The following is an 18,806-nucleotide window of genomic DNA, read 5'->3' as shown; positions in this document are numbered from 1 at the left end:
GGACGTCAATATTTGTTTCAGACTGCCAGTTATCCAGCACATTCTGCTTACAGAAAATGAAGAATTACACTGTGAATTACAATGCTTATCTGAAACACACCCTCCAAAAAGGAATCCTAGTCTAAAAATCAGGAAGTCACAGAAATCACTGATGAATTACAACACTAGCATGTTATCATGACCTTCAAATTTTCTTCTCCACTGCTGTAAAGTGATACAGGAAAAACAGGATTTTATGCCTTTTGGTCTCAAATGCCCACATCTAAAATCAGACTGGGATAAGTTTCCTTAGACTACACAGATAATTTGTGAAGACAGGATGGAAGTTTTCCCCAAAAGGCTATTCCTTTGGTCCAACTGTCGGCTAAAGAATATTTAACATGACACAACACCAATCAGAGTAAATGTGTTAATATTTATACTTAAAAAAAAAAAAAAAAAAAAAACAGAAAAACAGGAAATTTTCCAAAGTTACTTGGGTCTCTATTCAGTACAAAAACTTGGGATTCCACGTGACCCACGCAGTTAGTTACCAAATGTTTAAAAGAGTCTCTCATGCACGTGCACATGGAAACACTGGTTAAGATATAAAAATTGGCGGAACAGGATGCAGTCGCCTCTGACATAAGCCAATGTAGAAAGACATAATAGCTTTCTTTTTTAAAGCTTTTCTTTTTAAATAATCTCTACACCCAACATGGGGCTCAAATCCACAACCCCAAGATCAAGAGCCTCATACTCTATTGACTGAGCTAGCCAGGCACCCCTTTTAAATACTCTTTTTTTCTAAGTCAATTCTACATGCATGTAATGGCTAGTTACTGTTGGCCTACATGTGACCCCAGAGTCCACTCTGAAAGAGGGGCCCTAGGGCAAGGCATTGGTGCGGCACTGCCAGATTTTACAAGGGTGACAGCGTACCATGAAACCACCCACTGCCCACAGCAAAACTGAGCATGTGCAAGTCCCGTAGGAGACAACTCCCCCAAAGTCACCTGAAGAGGACTTTGAGACCCATGGACTATCTTTTCGGTGAAACCGTCAAAGGTAACTTTCAAAGCCCCAAGAGATACCTAAGAAGTAACAATTCCTCTGCATTCTTACTGGCAACTCAAAGTCAAAAGTCAACTCAAAATTCCCACTTAAATGAGTCATTCTCAGGGTGCCTGGTGGGGCTCAGTCGGTTCCAGGTCTGCCCCCAGGCTCAGGTCATGATCCCCGGTCCTGGGATCCAGCCCCATGACAGGCTCCCTGCTCAGTGGGGAGTCTGCTGCTCCCTCTTGCCACGACCACCACTTCCCCAGCCCCCCACTTGTGCCCTCCCTCACCTTTCAAATAAATAAAATCTTTTTAAAAATTAGAAAATAAATGAGTCATTCAGGGCAGAATTCAAGTCCTGGATTCAACAAACACAGGACATGAGCCCAGTCAGTCTCCACTCTGATGGCAAGCCCCAGCACCACCTCTGTGGCCCCCTGGCCCGCACTGGTAAAGGCAAAGACCACCTCTCCCACCCCTCTCCCTTCTCCCACTCTAATGTCCTCCTGGCAATGGCCCAGGACAGCATTCTTGGCCCCAGAATAACCATCAGACTAAGGGACTGGCCATGAGCCACGCTCACAGCCTGAACGCGGCCCTTCCCAGGGGCTGACCAGTGACCACTGATGAGTCCATCACCCTGATCATCCTGATACAAGCGCTGCGTGCTCAGCTGGCTACACCTACATGAGTAGAAGGATTTGCACCCTTGGCCCTGAATATCCCAAGGTCTTCTGGGGTCATGGTGAGGACTGAATGAGGTCACATATAAAAGCACTTCAGATGGTAACCAGAAGTAAGAAACCTATTTATTGTGACCTGTACTGTAACGAAAGATACTATTTTTGTTATCAACCAGAGAAAAACACCAACAGTGAGGTCCCATTTCATACCCAGTAACAGTTATCAAAAAAAAAAAAAAAAAAAAGTGTTGGCAAGGACATGGAGAAACCAGAACCCTCACGCACTGCTGGGAGCATGGGTCCTCCACATAATCACCCTGTGAGCTAGCACCTGCACTCCCAGGCAGGTGCCACTTCTCCCAAGAGAAGCAAGAGGACTCAAACAGGTGCCACCCAGGTTCACAGCAACACTATTCACAACAGCAATACATGGAAACACCCAAATGTCCATTGACCAGTGAATGGGTCTGCAAAATGTGGTTTCAATATAGAAAACAGAGATGCTGGTATGCCCCCCGGTTCAGGGTGCAAGAAATTAGGGTCCTGGGAGCTCTGTGTCAGGAACTATGATCAAAGACCAAGTATTAGAACAAAAGATGCCCCTCAGTGCTTTATCACCTAGGAAATTACAAAGGTTCTGGGTGCTCTAAGTGATGCCACCGAATTGCTTGACACCACCCACCTGGTGTCAGAAGGGCTGGGAGGGTGGCACTTAGAGCCAAGTCCACAGAAGCACAAGGGCTTTTTCATACAGTGGACCCTTGGACAACAAAGCTTCAACTGCAGGGGCACTTCCACATGGACGCTTTTCAGTATGCTGCAGTACTATAAACACGTGGTTTCTTCTTCTCTTAGCAATACCTTCTTTAAGAATACAGTACATGACAACATATAAAATACATGTTAACTGTTTCATCAGTAAGGCTTCTGGTCAATGGTAGACTACTGGCAGTTAAGTTTTGGGGGAGTCAAGAGGTATGCAGATTTCTGGCTGCGCAGGGGGCCAGCATCCCTAAGCCCACACTGTTCAACGGGCATCTGTATGCAGGAATGCACAAAGAACACAGTTGCATTCACGAACCCAGCAGTCTTTGTGCACAGTGTCTGGGTCAATAAGCTAACGCCAACTGAGGACATGAACCAGTAAGTGCCCCACGCTCATAAGGACAGCCACTGCCCAGCGCAGCCCCATGCAGGTCAACAGGTGCAGAGGACATGTGCTGTTCACACAGAACCAGCACAGCCACAGCCTTCTGACAGAAATCACAGACCGGAGGCCTCAGAACTTCGTTCCACAAGAATCACACAACAGAAATAAAAAATGTGCCAAATACTATTATTCCCTTTCAAAATAATATAAGCTTTTGAATGATTTTTTTTTAAAGTTAGTAGTATTAATGACAGAAAACATAATGAAAGTGATGCATTTTAAAATAGCATACAGAGAAAAACAAATTCTACATCACTGGCAAAAGCACCATAGTGATAAAAATGAACAGCCTATGTGACATAGCAATGCCCAAGTCCTCATTCTAAAGGAGATCATGACTAAATGAAAGACTTTATTTATTTATTTATTATTTATTATTTATTTATTTATTTTTAGTGGTTTATTAAGAGAACTATTCCATAACCCAGTGTTCGTGTTTCATAGCTCAGGAACACAGGACAGTCAAGCTTCAATGAAACGCAACCCAAAGAAATTCTTTATATTCCAAATTCACTTTGCACTCTGAAAGATACCAGCCTTCTCCTCAAAATCTTTCATGGAATCATAATTACTGTAGAAATATGCATATGCCTTCTTTCTTGGTTCAGCCACAGCAAATATAGAAAGCTGCAACCCCCAGGGATACAGCGAAGGCTCCAACGATATGAAATCGCAGACGCTTGGCCAGAAGGCCTCGCATCTGAGGTTTCGTTAAAGCACTTGAAGTCATCGTAGTTATTCTCCTCAAACCTACCATCCTTCCTAACAGAAATGGACCAAAAGGCTCCTTTTAACAAGGAGCCTTCCTGCCAGCACCCCAAGGCTGTGTCCCCAAAGACAACACAGGGAAGGATGGGCATCCTCAGCCCAGGGCCACTTCGCCAAGGTCCCCCATGAATAACACTTGCTCCTCCCCACAACTCCCACCCAGAGGACCAGCAGCAGTCCCCGGACCAGCATGCCACTTACCACTGGGCTTCATCTCCCGCACGTAGTTGCTGGGAAACCAGCCAGTCTTGCCATTGTGCGTGCCCTCCCACCAGCCGCCTTCTTCCACCCGTGTCACGTGAATGACATCCCCTTTCGTAAAGGAGAGCTCGTCTTCATTGGTCTGCTGGAAGTTAAACTTTGCTCTCACTACCAGTTGGCTGTTGCTATTGTCAGTCATGTCCTAAAAAGGGAAGAAGGGGAAAAAATGTCATGTCTACATCATCACAAAATTAGATTATGTGTTACTAGAATACAAGGGAGTGCAAGCACCTCATTCTGCCATGAGAACTTTTTTTTTTTTTAATTTATTTATGATAATCACACAGAGAGAGAGAGAGAGAGGCAGAGACACAGGCAGAGGGAGAAGCAGGCTCCATGCACTGGGAGCCCGACGTGGGATTCGATCCCAGGTCTCCAGGATCACACCCTGGACCAAAGGCAGGCGCCAAACCACTACGCCACTCAGGGATCCCCCCATGAGAACTTTTAAAGCATAGACTGCCTGTGGTGCACCCTGACCAGCACTGCCCAGTTCCAGCCCAGAGGAAACCCTCTTCACAGTCTGAAAGGCCTTATTCCGGCCATGGTTCTGCCTACTTCAACAGAACACACTTTAATATGTACACTTACATCACATTATATGGTACACGTCTACTGTTAGGGAAAACATATTGTGGTCCTTTTAGCATTATAACAACTTTAGTCTTAATTGTGTAACTTAACGGTACAGCTGTGCCATTAACTCATTCTCTATTACTGGACTTAAAGTTTTTTCTACTACTATTCTACTGCAAAACAAGATTTCGTTAAAACTATGCACATTTTCAAACACACCTGTGTATAAGCTTATATGTTAAATTCAGGTCAGAAAATATATAGGACACATTCTAAATTTTTGTACCAATTTCTAAATTGCCCTCCAGAAAGTTCTAATTACAGCAAGCTACATTTCCACCAACAGTACTTAAGAGCTAGCTCTTCACACGTTCACCAGCACTGAAAATTATCCAGCATTTTGATTTGTGTCAAACTGCTGGAAAGATATGGTATCTCTTTTTACTCTGCATTTTTTCATGAGAGAGTAAGCCTATGTACCCAACTCCAAAAGACAGGAAGAGGGAGGCAGATTGGCTAGAGTTTCTTTTCACTTCCATCTATCCTGAACGGGGTGCTAGAGAGGCTTGCCACTGGGATCTACCAACAGGAGTAAAATAAACACCTCCTCAAGAAAAGTCACATCTCCTGACAAAAGGAGCCAAAGAGGGACAGCATACAGGCCCACTCACCCACTGATAGGGGTACACCCTCAGCCTGCACCGTCCACAGGGATGGAGGAGGACATTTGATACCCCACCAAGTACCAGCACCACGCCTGCACTGGTGACATCAGTAAGGATCAGACAGGGAGTCCCTACCTCTACACGCCCCCAGGCGGCAGCCAGTGGGCCCCTCTGCCCACACAGGTGTCCCCCATCCTGCAGGCAGCTTTGGAGGAGGGCCTGGGCCCAGCCGGTCCCCCTCCCCCACCCAGCAGGAACCCCAGCAATACCAGTTGGGTGAGGCCAACCAGACCCCACCAGAAGGACTCTGAAAACTAAGCTGCCCCGGGAAGCACAGATGACTGACTGCTAGGTCAGCTTATCCTTGCAAACCACAGTCATCTTTGCACCAGTTGTCCACTATGATCTTCCTTACATTCTCCTTCCTGTGACCCACACTGGGCAAGCTGGCTTTGTATGAAACCTGAACAGAGCCCATCCTGGTGACAAGTTTTCACAACGGAACACAACATGTAATCAAGCATGCAAGCAGAGCAGACTCCACAGAGGTCAAACGGTCATCCCCACCCCAGAACGAGCCTGCAGCCAGCCCATCCGCCTCGCTTGGCCACGAGTGCTGAGGCCCTCTATCCAGGCATAACACTGACCAGAACATGGCAAATGAGGTCAACTATACTCTCCCCGCCAAGCTGCAAATTTTTCTGCACGTAGCCACATGTTAGACAAACATCACTGACACCTCCTCCACTTGAGAAATGGTCAACCCACAACAGAAAGACAGGTGTCCGAGGACAGGCAGCCTAGATCCATCTAAATTCCTGGATCCACCAATGTCCACTGGTTCAGCACCTACTAGAGACATATGTTCAAGATGTCCTAAGGAGCGCTGCTAAGAGAACAGGACACCAAAGGCGGGATGCAAGGGGGCACGCCACACCGGACACCGCCACAACTCCACACCGAAGTCCGCCTCCTATCCTAACACAGACGAGAAGAGCTCAAGTCACTGCTGCTGAGGTCAGGAAACCCGAAGCAAGTATTTAGCCACTATCTTATTTTGGATTTCTCTTCTTCCCCTTTCTCAAAGCTCTCTGACAAATAAAGCTCATCAGGTATCTGGGTTCAACCTGACACTCCAAGACAGCCTACAATGTAACAGGCGGAGTAAAAACAGTCACAGAACGAGTATACACTGTGGAATTTCATTTATGTTAAAAAGAAAACAGGTAAAGCTCATCTTTACAGTCAGAAATCAGGACAGCAGATGCCTTTGAGAAAGGTAAACATAACAAAGGGGACACTAGTCAGGTCTGCTTCCTGTTCTTGCATGCGAATGTGTGACTTGTAGAAACTCATCCAGTTTTCTAGATGTACGTTTCAGGTAGGTCAGTGACAGGGCACAGGTACAGTACCTCCTGTGGGGGCAGTCACCTGTACCCAGCACAGACATCTGTTCTTAACAGCCCACAAAGGGCTGCCTGATGCCCACAAAGGCCCGCCTGTCAATACCACCCACATCCAGAGCTTCATCAAGCAGTCTACCCTATGTTCTGAAGTTATCCTAATCATCCAAAACTAGGATATCCTGGAGTGCTGCCTTCACGTGAACTTCATCCTCTGTTCCCTGGAATTGCCTATAATTTCCCTGATAGTAGAAAAGCCTGTCAAAGACCCAATTTCTACTCCAATAGCTAATACTTCCCAGTCTTGTGATCTTGTATAAAGACCATGACTCCTCTAGGCTTGTTTCCTCAGAAAATATTCCCTCAAACAGAAGATGCTAGCCATCAGACCACCTCCCTTCGAAACCGTGTAGGGCACTGCCACTCCAAAGACAGGGGTGGTACTTTCAGGGAGCTCTGTCCAGCCACTTGGGCACACGTGCAGACTCCGCACTTGTATCTCTGGTTAAGCACGTGTCTCCTGACGGCCAAAGCTAAGATTTATTTTGATGGGATCACAAAATCAGTGTTCAAGAAACCATGAATTTTTAGATTATGGAAAATTTCAAACACAAAGTAGAAAATGATGGTAGGTGGAGGTCCACCTGTCACCTACTCATCCTCCCACTTGTGTACGTTGTTTTGGCTACTAACCCCTTTTTGGTTAGGTCACTTCCAAGTATCTTCTCCCATTCCATTTGTTGACTTCCTTTGATGTAATAAAAGCCTTTTTTTGTTTTAAAGCATACTCCTAAGTTTTTTTTTTCCCTTGCCTGAGGAGACATACCTAGAAAAAGGTTTCTATGGCCTTTGTTTTCTCCTAGGAGTTTTAGGATTTTGGTCTCACATTTAGATCTTTAACTCATTTTGAGTTTATTTTTGTGCATGACGTGAGAAAGTGGTCCAGTTTTTCCCCACTGTATATTCTTGCTGGCTCTGCTATAGATTAACTGACAGAGCTGTAGGTTTATTTCTAGGCTCTCAATTCTGTTCCAATGATCTTGTGCCAGTTCTGTACTGACTGTTACAGCTTTGTAGTGCACCTTGAAATCTGGGATTGGGATACCTCCAGCTTTGTTCTTTCTCAAGACTGCCTTGGCTATCTGAAGTCTTTTGTGGCTCCAAACAAATTGTACTATTACTTGTTCTAGTTCTGTGACAAAATAACTATTGTTTTGGCAGGCACTACATCAAAACTACAGACTGCTTTGGGGAGCGTGGGCATGTTAACAGTACGGACTCTTCTATACAGAAGCATGTTTGCATTTGTTTGCATCATCTTCAATTTCTTTCACCATTTTCTAGTGTTCAGAGTACAGGTCTTTCACCCCCTTGATTAGGCTTATTCCTTTTTTATTCTTTTTGGCACAACTGTAAATGAAAATAAGAAAACAATTTCTCTTTCTGGTGCCCATCAACCAGCTTTATTTTTTTTTTAATTTATTTTTTATTGGTGTTCAATTTACTAACATACAGAATAACCCCCAGTGCCCGTCACCCATTCACTCCCACCCCCCGCCCTCCTCCCCTTCTACCACCCCTAGTTCGTTTCCCAGAGTTAGCAGTCTTTACATTCTGTCTCCCTTTCTGATATTTCCCACACATTTCTTCTCCCTTCCCTTATATTCCTTTTCACTATTATTTATATTCCCCAAATGAATGAGAACATATAATGTTTGTCCTTCTCCGACTGACATCAACCAGCTTTAAATAAACATTTTGCCATTCTTATTTCATTATAATTTTTAATCCAAGAAAATTACCTCAAAGTACTATTAACAACACCTGCAAAAAACCTAAAGACAAAGAAGGTCGTCCTCAGGGAGCATGGTAAGAGAAGCCTAACCCTGCTCCTCACCACCAGCAGCTAATGGGATCTCTTCCAATCACAGACACTAAACAGGAGGGATGGTAGAGGGCTTTTTATTTCTGATGTAACTTAAACTTTCTCCAGCTCATTAAAAATTAATCCTATGCATGTTGTGATCTCAGTAACATTCACTATTCACTAAACATTATATTTAACTGCATTTTACTTAGAACTATGCATTTGCAATCTAGTCCTCATGTACTGAAAAATAAGTAGTTCAAAACTGGCACAGGTAGTGGTGCCTGGGTGGCTCAGTTGGTTGAAGAGTCTGACTCGATTTCTCCTCGGCTGTGATCTCAGGGTCAGAAGATAGAGCTCTGCACAGTGCAAAAGCCTACTTGGGATTCTCTCTCTGCCCTTCCCCCATACCTCACATGCACCCATGCTGTAAAATAAAATTTTAAAAAGTTGGCACAACAGATATTTCTTTACCCAGTTTGCTACATTTGTTTTTTCTACATTTTACCCCAGGAATTTTATAAAAGCCAAATTTAAAACATTTTCCTAGTTTGTATATTTTTTCTCAATTTGGAATTAAAATATTCCCAACAGTGCTCTGCAAAATTCACCTAACATCAAACCCTGTGCCTCATGGGGTCAACTGGGAGGGTTATCTGAGGGACTGCAGGAACAGTGTCTGGAACAGTACACGGAACAGTGCACACAAAACAGTGGTACAGAGCGTCACACACACAAGAACAGAAACAAGAAGGAGGCCTCTATAAGGAGAAACAGGCAAACAGCAATGAGTGAGCTTATGTTCAAAAAGTTCAGGAAATGTAAAAATTACATTCCCTTTCATAGCTTCCTTTTTAACCCTCCTTCATGAATTAAAGTCAAATTCCCTACACAAAATACAACTCTAACCAATTTATTTCTTTAAGGTCACCTTTAGTTTACTTAACAATATTCCTTTCTGTGTCAAAGCAGACAACGCAGCCATGGTCCATAAACACTCAAGAGCTGGGTTCTCTTTAGATTCATGTGCAAGACCACTGGTCTCCAACACAGGTTTACTAAAATGGTACCCGAAAGCAAAGTGACATGACTAACTCATTAAACTAAGTGCAAACTGCCCATTAGCTCAAAAGAGGGCTCTGTTTCTACAAGGACAACCAGGATGGCCTCTCCACACAGTCCCCGTTCAGTGCTGTCCACTTCCTCCCTGCCAGTTCCACAGTCACTGTTCTTTGCTCACAGCCTGTATCTTAACAGTGAGACATGGATTTTTCTTCACTTCCCAAGATAACCATTCATTTCAGTTCCTTATTCACTCCACTACCAGCCATTAGAAGGGAGTCTCTCCTCCACAAATCTCATCCTGACTCAGGAAAGTACTCTAAGTCATGCTTTTAGAAAGACCACCTTTTGATTCTTTAGCTGATAGCCATTTCTTCTTTATACATCTAAATTTCTTATTCCCATACTTCCATTAATTTGCAGAAAGCAAATAAAATACAAGGGATCTGGAAAACACTTTAAAGCCCCTATCTCTCTAGATAATCTAAGGAGTCTTAAAATATAACCCCCCAAAATATACAAAAGCAATCAAATATAACATCTGGATCATGTGGTGATAAGCAAATTCCATGCCCACATAAAGGAACAATAGGCACAAAGCCAAAGTGCCCTTGGCTGAGCAGCCCCTGGTTCACACTCATCCCCCAATATACTTCAATCAACTCAAACTTACCAAACTTCGATACTGGCCCTGGAACAACTTTGAAGTCCGACTGTGCGAAGGCTGAGCTCCCAGGGAGTCAAAAGACTTTATCCGATGAGACGAGGGCCGAGCACACACAGAGTCACTTCCCAGGCCGATGTCTGTAAAGGTCATGCAAAGAGAAGAGGAGCTGAGAGGCTGGAAAGCGCACCGCCCCTCACTGCACACCCTCTCTCCACTGGTTGGGGGGGAGGGGGGTGACCCTTCACCACGGCAGCCCCCACACCCCCACCCTGGGGAGCACACAGCAGGCGGCAGGCAAGGCAGACCTCCCGCCAAAGCAGCAGCATGTGCACAAGCGCTCCTCAGGAATTAACTTTAGAGAACTATTTGTCAGTTCTTCTCTAGTATAATTTTCAAATTTCTGAAAGGATTTATAACTTTTTACTATCTTCCCTTCCACATGGAAAAAACAAGCCTCTCAAATTCTCAGCATCCCCCAACACATCACCCCTGCCCGACCACTTCTCCAGGACAGAGCTTCGTGCACTAAGCAGCAGGAATTATTTTGCAAAAACCAAGAGAAAAATCCCCTTAGCACTTTTAGCTAGAGGCCGTTCTGAGGATGTACTTCCTTGAAACAAAGGCAGCCACACTTTACTTCACAAAGCTGCTGGAAGGACTGAAGTGAACAGCTATGAAAGTGCTCCACTCACTCCCGCAAGTCTCCTCAGGAGTAGACACTCTCACTTGGGCCAACCAAAGAGTAAATGTTAGCAACCCATTTCTTAGAAGCAGGTTGACTGAGAAGAAAATGAGGCCATGAAGAAACTTTACTGGGAAATCACTATACCAAGACCCACCCACACACCTAGCAATTTCTAAAGCTACTAAACACATGGGGAGTCTTCTTTAAAAATATCCTTGGGGCGCCCGGGTGGCTCGGTTTGTGAAGCAGTCAACTCGATTTTGGCTCAGGTCATGATCTCAGGGTCGTGAGATCAAGCCCCGCATCGGGCTCCATGATGAGTGCAGAGCCTGCTTGGGGTTCTCTCAATCTCTCTCCACCCCACCCCCACTCACTCCCTAAAAATAAGTAAAATAGTAAAAAAAAAAATAAATGAATAAATAAGAATATCCTTAAGCTGGAAGTGTCCAGTTCCTATTTTTCTGGCAGATCTGTTGGGGTTGGCTTACATAGTGTCTTATAAAATTGCCAATTTTATAGCTGTCAATTGCAAATCTGACATTCTCACAGAAAAGCCCAGATTTCAACTGTTTCTGAAGCACACAGGCTGTAGCACCCCCGGGGCCTATACTCCCTGAGACAGAAGTCGGGCTGTATGCACAGAGAGGAGCCCACCTGGGCTTCTGTCCTTCTTGCTGCCCACCTGACTCTACAGACACTGGTATCTGGAAACCCAGTCCCCAAACAGCCCTGGCAGCCCAGTCTTACATCTCTACCAGAGCACCTCTAAAAGGCGATGCCACCCTCAGGTCCTGCCTCAGGCTGTAATAATTGCCAGGGCTTTCTACTACAGCAAGACACAGGCCTTGGGAATCTCAAGCACAAAACCAGCCCTTAAAAAAAAAAAAAAAAAAGCCAAAAAACAAAAAACAGCCCCCCTCAAGGGTATTCCACGGAGATTCTGCCCACAATGGCTACTCGCTGTACCCACTCTGTTCTCACCTGACTCCACCTTTTAAGGGACTGTTCAGTGCAATGGATGTGTCTCATGACATCCCATTTTCCCATTATCTGTCGTCTGTTCAGTTAAAAGTTTTCGTCAAGATACCCAAAGAACACAAGGGTCTTTAGGTGGCAGAAGGGAAATTCTAACACGCTTCTCCCCACAAAGCCTACAAACTTGAAACTGCAATTGTGTTGGCGTTCATTTAAAAATGAGATTAAAAAAGACAGGGTCATTTCCATCACACTGACTTCAGTAACAAAATTTAAGAACAAACAGCCCAGTATAAAAGCAAAAAGTTCTTGGGGCACCTGAGTAGCTGAGTCAGTTAGGTGTCCAACTCTTGATTTACAGCCCAGGTTGTGAACTCAGGGTCCCGGGATCTAGCCCCACATCAAGCTCTACACTCAGCACAGTGGGCTTGAAATTCTCTTTCCCTCTGCCTCTGCCCCTCCCCCTTGTACACTAGCATGCATTCTCTCAAAAAAAAAAACAACAAAAAGGCAGAAAGTTCTTTCTAGCTGAGAAGCTTACAGTGTCAACACTGAAAGGAAGAACACCAAGTTTACCTCAGAACTTTCCAAACAGGTCTTTGTCAAGAACATCTTACATCCACTAAGTGTCCAATCTCTCAAGGGTATGGAAGCAATATCTCTGCACCAGACAGGATGAAAACAATGGCATCGTGCCCAGCAGACAGCAGATTCCATCCACATTCATTATGAAGAGCACCTGCTCGAGGGCACAGACCAGAGCTGCCCCATGGCACCTGCCCCTCATCTTCCCTAACCTGGAGGGAAGATGTTCTTCAACTGCAGGGAGACCATGCAAGCAGCAGCAAGGCCAAAGGAGCCCTCTTCCCTCCTGGGGAGCCAAAAGAAGTGGCAGCCCTGGAGGCAGAGGGGTCTCCGTAAAAAATGACATGTAGATTGCCTCTGTGTCTGCTCCTCTCATCCCTGTCTGCACGGTGACCCCTGGCGGTCCTAGGACACCCCGAGAAAACTGAGGCACAGGTGGTTATCAAAGCAGCTGGCAAGCAGGACCCAGACACTGAAGAAATGCAACTGCACCCACTCTGCATCGGTTTCTCCCGTTCGACTACCGTGATCAATTCTAAGATTTCTGTCACCATGTTACATCCACCATTACAGAATTCCTTCCTCATAAGGTTTCAACTTTAAAGCTACCTCTGTTACAATGTGGGCTAGAGAATGCAGCCTCAATGTCTAATGACCTTTATGAAATGCCCAGAAGTTCTATCTGCAAACATCAAGTGGAAGGATGATCCCAACTATTTACAACTTTGTATCCCCTTCCCTTCTCCATCCTGGTCTCTCTCCCTCTTCCTCCTGGATTTAGATCCTCACCCACCTTTCCATATTTGCTCACAGATGGACTAACTTACCAGCTGAGTGAACTCCCCAAATACGTCAGCCTCAACAGCCCTAGGAGATGTTCAACTTTAAATTGCACAGTCAAGCTGGGTAAACCTAGCCACATCAGAAGCCCTACCTGTGGATGGCAGGCAGTGGCAGGGACTCTGGGTGGCACCCCCATCTTCCACACCTCCACACAGGCAGGGGTGTGGCACCCAGACAGCCAACCCAGCAAACAAGTTCTAGAAGGGGCACCAGAGTTCCTGAGCACAGCGCACCCTAAGCTGTGGTTGCAGCCCACCACATTCTGACTCTGTTCCCCCCTACACCCCCATCTGAATGGCCAGGAAGCAAGGGACAAGAGCCCTTCACAAAATATACCTGAGGTTTTTTGTTTTTTTTTAATTTTTATTTATTTATGATAGTCACATAGAGAGAGAGAGGCAGAGACACACAGGCAGAGGGAGAAGCAGGCTCCATGCACCGGGAGCCCAACGTGGGATTCGATCCCGGGTCTCCAGGATCGCCGCCTGGGCCAAAGGTAGGCGCCAAACCGCTGCGCCACCCAGGGATCCCCCTGAGGTTTTCTTAATCAAGAGACCTCAAAGTCTAACTTTCTCCCGTAAATCTGAAACTAAAAATGTACAAAGGTAAATGGGAAAACAAAACAAAACAAAACAGCTTTAAAATACAAGAGCCACAAAGTCCTTTCAGATCCACCCAGCTCTGTAAAGACAGAATTCCTGGGTGCTCAGGGGGCGGGCGGGGGGCGGGGGGGGGGGTGCGGGGGCTCCCTTTAAAAAGTTTGCACAGCAGCTGTCCTGTCCTCACTGAGGGACCCCAGAAGGGAAGCACCCTGGGTCTCCAGCTCCATTCAGCCCCCTCCACTGAGGGATGACCCGAGCTCACGACACTGCAAAACACACAGCCTGGGGACCCTATAACCCTCAGGAAGCCTGGCCCAGGTATGGCTTTACTGCAGGGGCCAATTCACAGGCTACTTCCTTGTCATGGTCACATCTCAAAAACAGTCACTGACTGGATCTGTTCCCTAGACATGAGCTTTGATCAGCATAAACTGAATAAAAATCCAGAGAAAGTGCTCTTAGCTCCAAGACAGCCCATGAATCTGCCCATGTGAATCTGCCCATTTGTCCTATGTCCGAAGAAAGGAGAACACCTGCTACCCACCAGAGGCCCTAAGACTTTGATCATGTAAGGCAAAAAAATCATAGCAAAAATTACAACCAAAAATGTAACGTGATAGCTTATTTTTACAATTCAGTAATGCTCATTTTTGCCTTGCCAACCAAAGAGCAAATGTTTTTGCCCCTTTGCCTTCCCACCCCCTCAAGTTCAATAGAAAATTCTTACCTGCTGTTACTTTGTTTAGAGTCACTAAGGAACTGAGGACCTTGTTAAAATTCTGCCCCTGATACAAATCATTTGCATCAAATGTCTGAAAAGAAAAATTAAACAAGTTAGTAGGGTCTTATATGTTGGGTGCAAGATAAACAAAGTTCTCACAGCAACAAGAGGACCGTGGCAGGATTCCCTAAGCAAGTCCTAAAGATGCAGCCCCCCCCCAGAAGGAGAAGACCAGGGATGCAGCTTCCTACACAGGGGCGGGGTCCTATCAGTTCCCTCATTCAGGAACATTTTGATCGAGGACACAGAGCGTGAGACCAGCTTCTTACCTGCCAACTCCCCACATGGTCCCAAACACCTCGGCTGGCTGGGCAGAGCCCTCCAGGCTAGGGAGCAGTAGCTGCTGGCCCTCAGGAGGCAGAGCTGGCTTCACAATCCCATCCCAGCCACAGGCCCTTCCACAAGCAAAGCACAGCAAGAGAAACATAGAACTGACAGTAGTAGGAAGGAAAAAGTAGGTTCAGAAGGGGGATACCTCTGCCCTCTAGGCACAGCCCTGAGGCCACACACCCCAACTATCTAGTCTGCATCTCCTCCAACCTCCACCACCTACAGACCTGGCACACGTGGGAGTCTGTCCCGGCACTCTTGCACACAGACACACACAAGCTAGAAGAGCACAAGAGCTTGCCTAGATACATTCCAGCTGGTCTACAGTGTATACGCTACACTATACACACACAGCTCACTCCCAAACACTGCCTGAAGACTACAGATAGCTTCTGATCATCAAGTAATCCCCACACACAAAATATTTTTTTAAAAAAAAGAATTTATTTATTTGCGAGGGAGAGCAAGAGAGAGAGCATGGAGGTGGTGGGGAGAGGGAGAAGCAGACTCCACACTGAGCAGGGAGCCCAACATGGAATTCCATCCCAAGACCTCGAGATCATGACCTGAGCGGAAGGCAGAGGTTTCACCGAATGAGCCACCCAGGTGCCCCACAAAAAAATTTTTAATCCTCAAATCACCCACAACTGTGCCAGAAAAATTATGAAAAGATCTTTCAGAGAAGTCAATAACAAAGATGTACTTCGATATCCAAACATAAACCACATAAACAGCCTTCCAAGTTTCTCGCACTAGGGCAGGAATGAACAAACATCACCAATCATCCCAGGAAGGAGTATGGGGGGGGAGGCAACTTCCTCTCCAGGCTGCCTTCCATCTCTTCCCACCTCTCCCCACCCCCTTCCTCCATCTCACACATCCTGCCAGGAACCCCCTTCTTCCTGCCTCCTGGCTCCCATCCCTTAACTCTTCCTCACAGGACATCTCCTGGCCACACCTCCCCCACCCATCTTGGTTAGGTGCCCTAATCAGGCTCTCCCAGTGCACTCAAGAAAATGACACCATTATGTTCCAAGTGTGTATGCCACCATAAAGTCTGTAAAACCAGATTTCACGATGCCTAACATCTAGCAAAACAGCCATCACACAGTAAAAACTCCAATGTTGGCTGAATTTATAAATGCACCAATCAATTCACCCATCCACCCTGTGGTGCTCAGTGTCACTAGGAGAGACATTCACATCAAGAGCAACTAAGAGGAGTCATTTCAAATCTAATTGCAGTCTTTCTCAAAAAATCTTCACTAGATGGTCCTCTGCCTTTAATTTCTGAAATGAGTAAAAATCATGAGGTCGGGTTTATTTAAACATGAGCAAGCAAAAAGAAAAACCAAAAACTGAAAAACTTTAAGAAAGGAGGCCATCAAATCATGGAGTGAAGGTAATAGCTGAACACACAGCTCACTGTTCTAAACACTGAAAGAACCTACATGGAGCCCTAGCGCATCAGTGTGGCCACATCTAAGCATTCTGTACGGTTCCTAATGCCATTTCTCTTACAGCAGACATACACAATAAGGCAATTTCATGCCAGATCCTTCCTGTAAAAAAAAAAATTACCCCTCAGAACAGAGCGTCTTTAGAATCAGCTTCTACAACACAAAATTCATTTATTGATATTTAAGAAATTCCAAGTAAAATGAGAGCACTATCTAAGCTGATACATCCACCGTTTTTAACGAGTTTAGTTGTTTTTTAAGAGAATTAAGAGTATTAACCTCAAAAGGCCTCAGCTTCCTTATATATAGAACATGAACATTCCCTCACTTGTGAAATGCAGGACTAGCTAATCTGCATGTCTTTCTATCTCATTTTAGATAGAAAAATTGTGTGGTATTCTACAAGACGAATTCTACTAACCTTCATTGTGGTGAGGCAGCAAGTCCCAAAACCCAGAAAAACAGGATGTTGAATACTGAAGTTTCCTGTTATTCCAGAACTACATATCTTTCTCACTTGGATACCAGGAAGCGTCTGGTTGGCTGAAGCTGCCCACCAATGGGCTTCAATGTGACATCATAACCTAAGTGAATTCACACACGCACTGCATTTTGTAACAGGAAACTACACAATGAGAGGAGACAACCACTTGTCACTGAGGAAAAACATACATTCTCAATTGATGAATGTTTTGACTAAAGCTCTTCTTTAGAAAGAGACAGCAGACTCTTTCCTGAATCAGGAATCTATTCAACAAAAAAAAAAAACCAGAAAAATCTTCGAGTATAAAGCAAAGTTTGTACTATGGGAATAAGAGCAAAGTCTGAGAACTTGTATAGAAGGATCTCAGCCAAAGCCACTCCACATGTAGGAGAAGGATCAGGAGACACTGCACACTAAATTGTCCCAGGCACTGGGACCTAAGGATACCTGCCCCACCTCATGGCCTAACCTTGCTGCCTGAAGAGCAGCACAGGCCCACCCTGGCTGGGATCAGGAGCCAGTGTTCCTCAGCGGGCACAGGGAACAGCAGTTCTCAGGGGAGGCTGCATGGGAGGAGCTTAGAAATTTAGAAATTTAGAAAACCAAGATACTCAAGCCAAATCCCAGACCAATTAAATCAGCACCTCTGAAGAAATCCCCCCTCCCACCCAATAGCAAAACGTTAACACTCCCCAAGCAATTCCAAGGGAAGCTGGAAGGCTGCCCCCTGTCGGTTATGTCCTCAGTTGAGGGCAGGTGTAGAAGCCCTCTGCATCTCCGGTTTCTCATCCTTCCAATAGGAAAGAAGAACACGCGCTGGCGATGACAAGGACAGGAAGCAGCAACGTGCAAAGGTCTTGTATGTCAGAGAAGGAATGAGATTTTAAAACTCTGAATCAAAAAATAAATAAAACAAAAAATAAAAACTCTGAATCCTGAACACCAAGCCTGTGGTTTGCCTATAAAACTGACATATCAATAACTACATTCTACCAAAGAAATTTGTTTTCTAAATCACGGCTACCAAGATAAAGCATCCTCAATGACTGGGGGTGTTCAGGAGCAGAGACCTCATACATAGACCAGTTAGAGAACGGAGAGCAGGTTTGCACATGGCACCCCCGCACCCTCAGGCACTGCCCTCCCCTACTGTGCACCAGCCAGGTTCCAGCTCCCACTCCCATAGGAAACCACCCTACTCCACCAAGGTGCTTGGGCTCCCATCCAGAATTCCCACCCCTGACGCTCCTGCTTCTGACAGTCTAGCCCTCTTGCTCACATCTTTCCACATTGACAATACAGATACGGTGGCACCCTGAGGCTCCTGGAGGGAAATACACCAGCACAGAAGAGGAAGGGCGGCCCCTCGCCCCCAGGCTGTACTCCCCTCTGCTCACAGCTGGAGCGAGCGGCACCTTCTGCCCATGACTCCACACGGTCACAACAGCTACCCCTATTTGTGAATACTTCTGCAGAACAGTCATTCCCTGTGCTGTGTGCCCAACACTCAACTATTCAAAGCCTTTTCACATAATTCAATACCAGGATGGGAATCCTGATCGACCTCAACCCGAGCCCATTTTCAACAGTAGGAAAAACGCCAAGCAGCACAGGTGGCATAGGTGCGGGTGTGGGCAGCCACTGTGACTGGGGCAAATCTGGGAGCTCCCAATCCAAACCAGAAAGAAGGGCAAGGAGGGACGACACGGGAGCGCGGGCCTCTGAGTGCCGCTCCTGTGGAAGGTCTCTGCGAGGCCCAAATACCCAGCTCACCTGACCAGGAAGTGAAACCCTACTAGCCCACCTGCAAGAGCACTCCTGACACAGGACACCACTTACAGGAGGACCATCAACTGGGAGG

At 45.8% G+C, this 18,806-nt stretch overlaps 1 protein-coding gene across 1 annotated transcript in view; it reads right to left on the bottom strand.

Moving 5' to 3' along the window:
• ARHGEF7 (Rho guanine nucleotide exchange factor 7) overlaps positions 1-18,806 on the bottom strand; it is a 126,448-nt gene that overhangs the window by 57,055 nt on the left and 50,587 nt on the right. The window contains 3 exon segments of the mRNA XM_038570061.1: positions 3,901-4,102; positions 10,207-10,337; positions 14,618-14,702. Coding sequence (XP_038425989.1) covers positions 3,901-4,102; positions 10,207-10,337; positions 14,618-14,702 — 418 coding nt within the window.

The sequence above is a fragment of the Canis lupus genome, chromosome 22 (genome assembly GCF_011100685.1).
Source record: "Canis lupus familiaris isolate Mischka breed German Shepherd chromosome 22, alternate assembly UU_Cfam_GSD_1.0, whole genome shotgun sequence".
Classification (NCBI taxonomy): Eukaryota; Metazoa; Chordata; class Mammalia; order Carnivora; family Canidae; genus Canis; species Canis lupus.
Note: the sequence above shows the minus strand (reverse complement) of the source record. Positions and strands in the feature narration are given on the sequence as shown.